Source organism: Lactuca saligna, chromosome 3 (assembly GCF_052625555.1).
Source record: "Lactuca saligna cultivar CGN05327 chromosome 3, ASM5262555v1, whole genome shotgun sequence".
NCBI lineage: Eukaryota > Viridiplantae > Streptophyta > Magnoliopsida > Asterales > Asteraceae > Lactuca > Lactuca saligna.
The window spans coordinates 17,386,761-17,389,385 of NC_136419.1; the positions used below are offsets into that span (position 1 = coordinate 17,386,761).

Consider the following 2,625-nt stretch of genomic DNA (forward strand, 5'->3'; position numbering starts at 1 on the left):
TGGGCAACCCGGGCGACCGTCCAAGGCCCACGACTCTAGGGGGCCCAAAAATTTTGGGCTATGTAGTGTATATATATTAAAAAAATTTATTACCAATATGATTTTTAGGGCATAAAGTTGGTTCAAACTCAAACTAGCTCAAAAAATAAACAATTTGACTTGCTTGTTATTGCTAATTGAACACGTTTACAGTGAAGAATAAATGATATATTTTTTTTAATCTTTATTATATTTTTCTTTAAGGAGCCCCTTTTTTTTTCGCCCCAGGCCCCATTTACATTTGGACCGGCCCTGGTGGATATTATGTTTATAATTTCAATACGGGCAGAATACAATTCTGTAGAATTGCTACGGAATTTTTTTAAAAATAAACTTTTATTTAGTATTACTTTTCTATCCCTTGGTATTCGGTCGACAATATGGTCAACTTTGGTCAAATCATATTCGGTCACTATCAGTCGATAACTAGCGCCGAAATCCGTCGGAAACAGCTTTTCAATTTGTGGATATCATAAAGTTGGGTATTAAATTGTCTAAATTCTATAAAAAAAAGTTTTAATACAATTAATTATATAGACTATATACAAACGTTATCTAATAAGGATAACTGGATAACTACTAACAAATCTTACAAAAAATATTGTCCCATGTGGCCATGTCTATGTGATCAGCATTCATCGAAGTATTTGTCTATTTGTACAAGTAAAAATGATTTGAATTCTTTGATATAATCTAAAAGTGTTTACATATAGAAGCATCATCTCATCTAAATATACATACTTTCCTACCAAATTTACAATGTTAAACATATGAAAGTTGCTCTCGCATATAATATGTACGATCTAAAAATTCTAAAACCAAAAAAATTACCGATACATGTTGGTTTGGTAATTGTTATCCTATCCTAGGCCTTGCGTTCATCTCTATCTAGAGTTACCTCGCCAAAACCAGCATTGCTAGACGAAGTTTTGCTTTTGTATTCACCAAATTCCGTACAACTTCTTGTCCAATTATGCCTCGGAATAAGTTTAGCTTGCACATCTTGAGGCAATCTTAACGTAAATCTTTCATCATTTTCACATCCTTTATTTTTTTTAACAATTGAATGCCCGGTTGACTTTGACCTCCCGAACCCTTCTGTTGTCTTTTGCGTTCGATCTCCTTCTCTATCCTCATTAACTTTAATAACCACATGCTTCTCCATCTTGCTTTCATCTCTATCGACATTGATCTCATTGGTATCTCGAATATCGATACTAACAGAATCACCATTCGAACCATTTTCTCGAACCTCATTCATACCACGTCCACTGTCGAGTGAAACCGGAGATTTTTCCGGCGAGTTGATAGGCGTGTCGAGACTAGACCGGCAACATGGGCAGGATTTATGAGACCCGAGCCACAGGTCGATGCATTCTTGATGGAATACATGACAACACTTGGTTAGAAGCCTGAGAACGTTTTCATCCTTGAACTCACATAAACATATCGCGCATTCTAATCCATAATCCTCACGTCGATATTCTTTGACACTCGAATATGGAAACGTTGGGAAAGTTTTTATGATCGAAGGGTCAAGTCCAGGGGCAGCACTGTCCGTTCCAGGGACCCTAGGGGCCCTGGAAGGACTCTGGCGATGATGCCACGTGTAAAATAGGTTTTGCATGAAGCACCTACAGAAGTATATGGAGAAAAAACCTATGAAGAAAAAGAGAAGGAGAATAATGGTTAGGATGACTGTAATAGGAGGAGATGTGTATGGTATTGTAGGCGGTGGAGCATTCGTGGGGGTTGTCGACATTTCCCAAAGGCCAGATTGGTCGGAAACTTGGCCGGAGATAAAAAATTCCGGCCTATTTAAATTTTGATGATATTTTGGATGTGGGTGTTGGGGGTGTGAGAGGAGAAAGATGATGACGTAGGCATTTGTTGGTTTAAGATACATGGTTTGGCGAAGGTAATGTCATTAATGAACGGTCGTTGGAGAAACTATTTTGTGAAATGAAATTTAGGAACCATCAACATAATTTGAGGTCAAAACCTTCCCATTTGTTGACTTTTTTAGTCACTTTAAAGTTTAAAGGTAAAATAAGTTTCAGCCTAAAATTGAAGACAGATTTTTTTAACTTTTCGGTGAAATTATTATATGATAATTTGTAACAAGTAAATAGAAAAGTACATGTTCTTTAATCCAAAAACAATAATCCAAATGTATGATCCGTCCATCTTCGATAATCAAAAAATTCACTTTAAAGTGGCTACATGCAGAGCTCTGCTTCAATCCAAAGACCCACAAAAACAAACCAAACTCAAGTTTACCAATTTGGTGCAGAGAAGACCCGACCCGACAGACACCGTAGGTATAAATGGAAGAAAGACAGATGGGCCCCCAACTTAAAAACGAATGTAATTTTTCATCGGTTGGATTGGAGAAGAGAAGCTTTCCTTTTGTAGACCATACTTATTTTTTTTATTTTTCTTTTCTTTACCTAAAACCTGAGTAAGAAGGATTTTCTTCACTATTTTTTTTAATAATTTTTTTTTTATGATTTATAATTTTTAAATTAATACTAAACGTAAAATTTAATTAAAAATAAAAAAGCATTTCATTAATTAAAATAAAAA

The 2,625-nt window shown here is 35.4% G+C and overlaps 1 protein-coding gene across 1 annotated transcript; it reads right to left on the reverse strand.

Annotated features, from left to right (window-relative positions):
• Positions 1-760: 760 nt before the first annotated feature.
• On the reverse strand, positions 761-2,021 carry LOC145034603 (RING-H2 finger protein ATL30-like). The gene has a single exon (XM_078983048.1). The coding sequence runs from the start codon at positions 1,943-1,945 to the stop codon at positions 905-907; it is 1,041 nt and encodes a 346-aa protein (XP_078839174.1). The 5' UTR covers positions 1,946-2,021; the 3' UTR covers positions 761-904.
• Between the last annotated feature and the right edge of the window lie 604 nt (positions 2,022-2,625).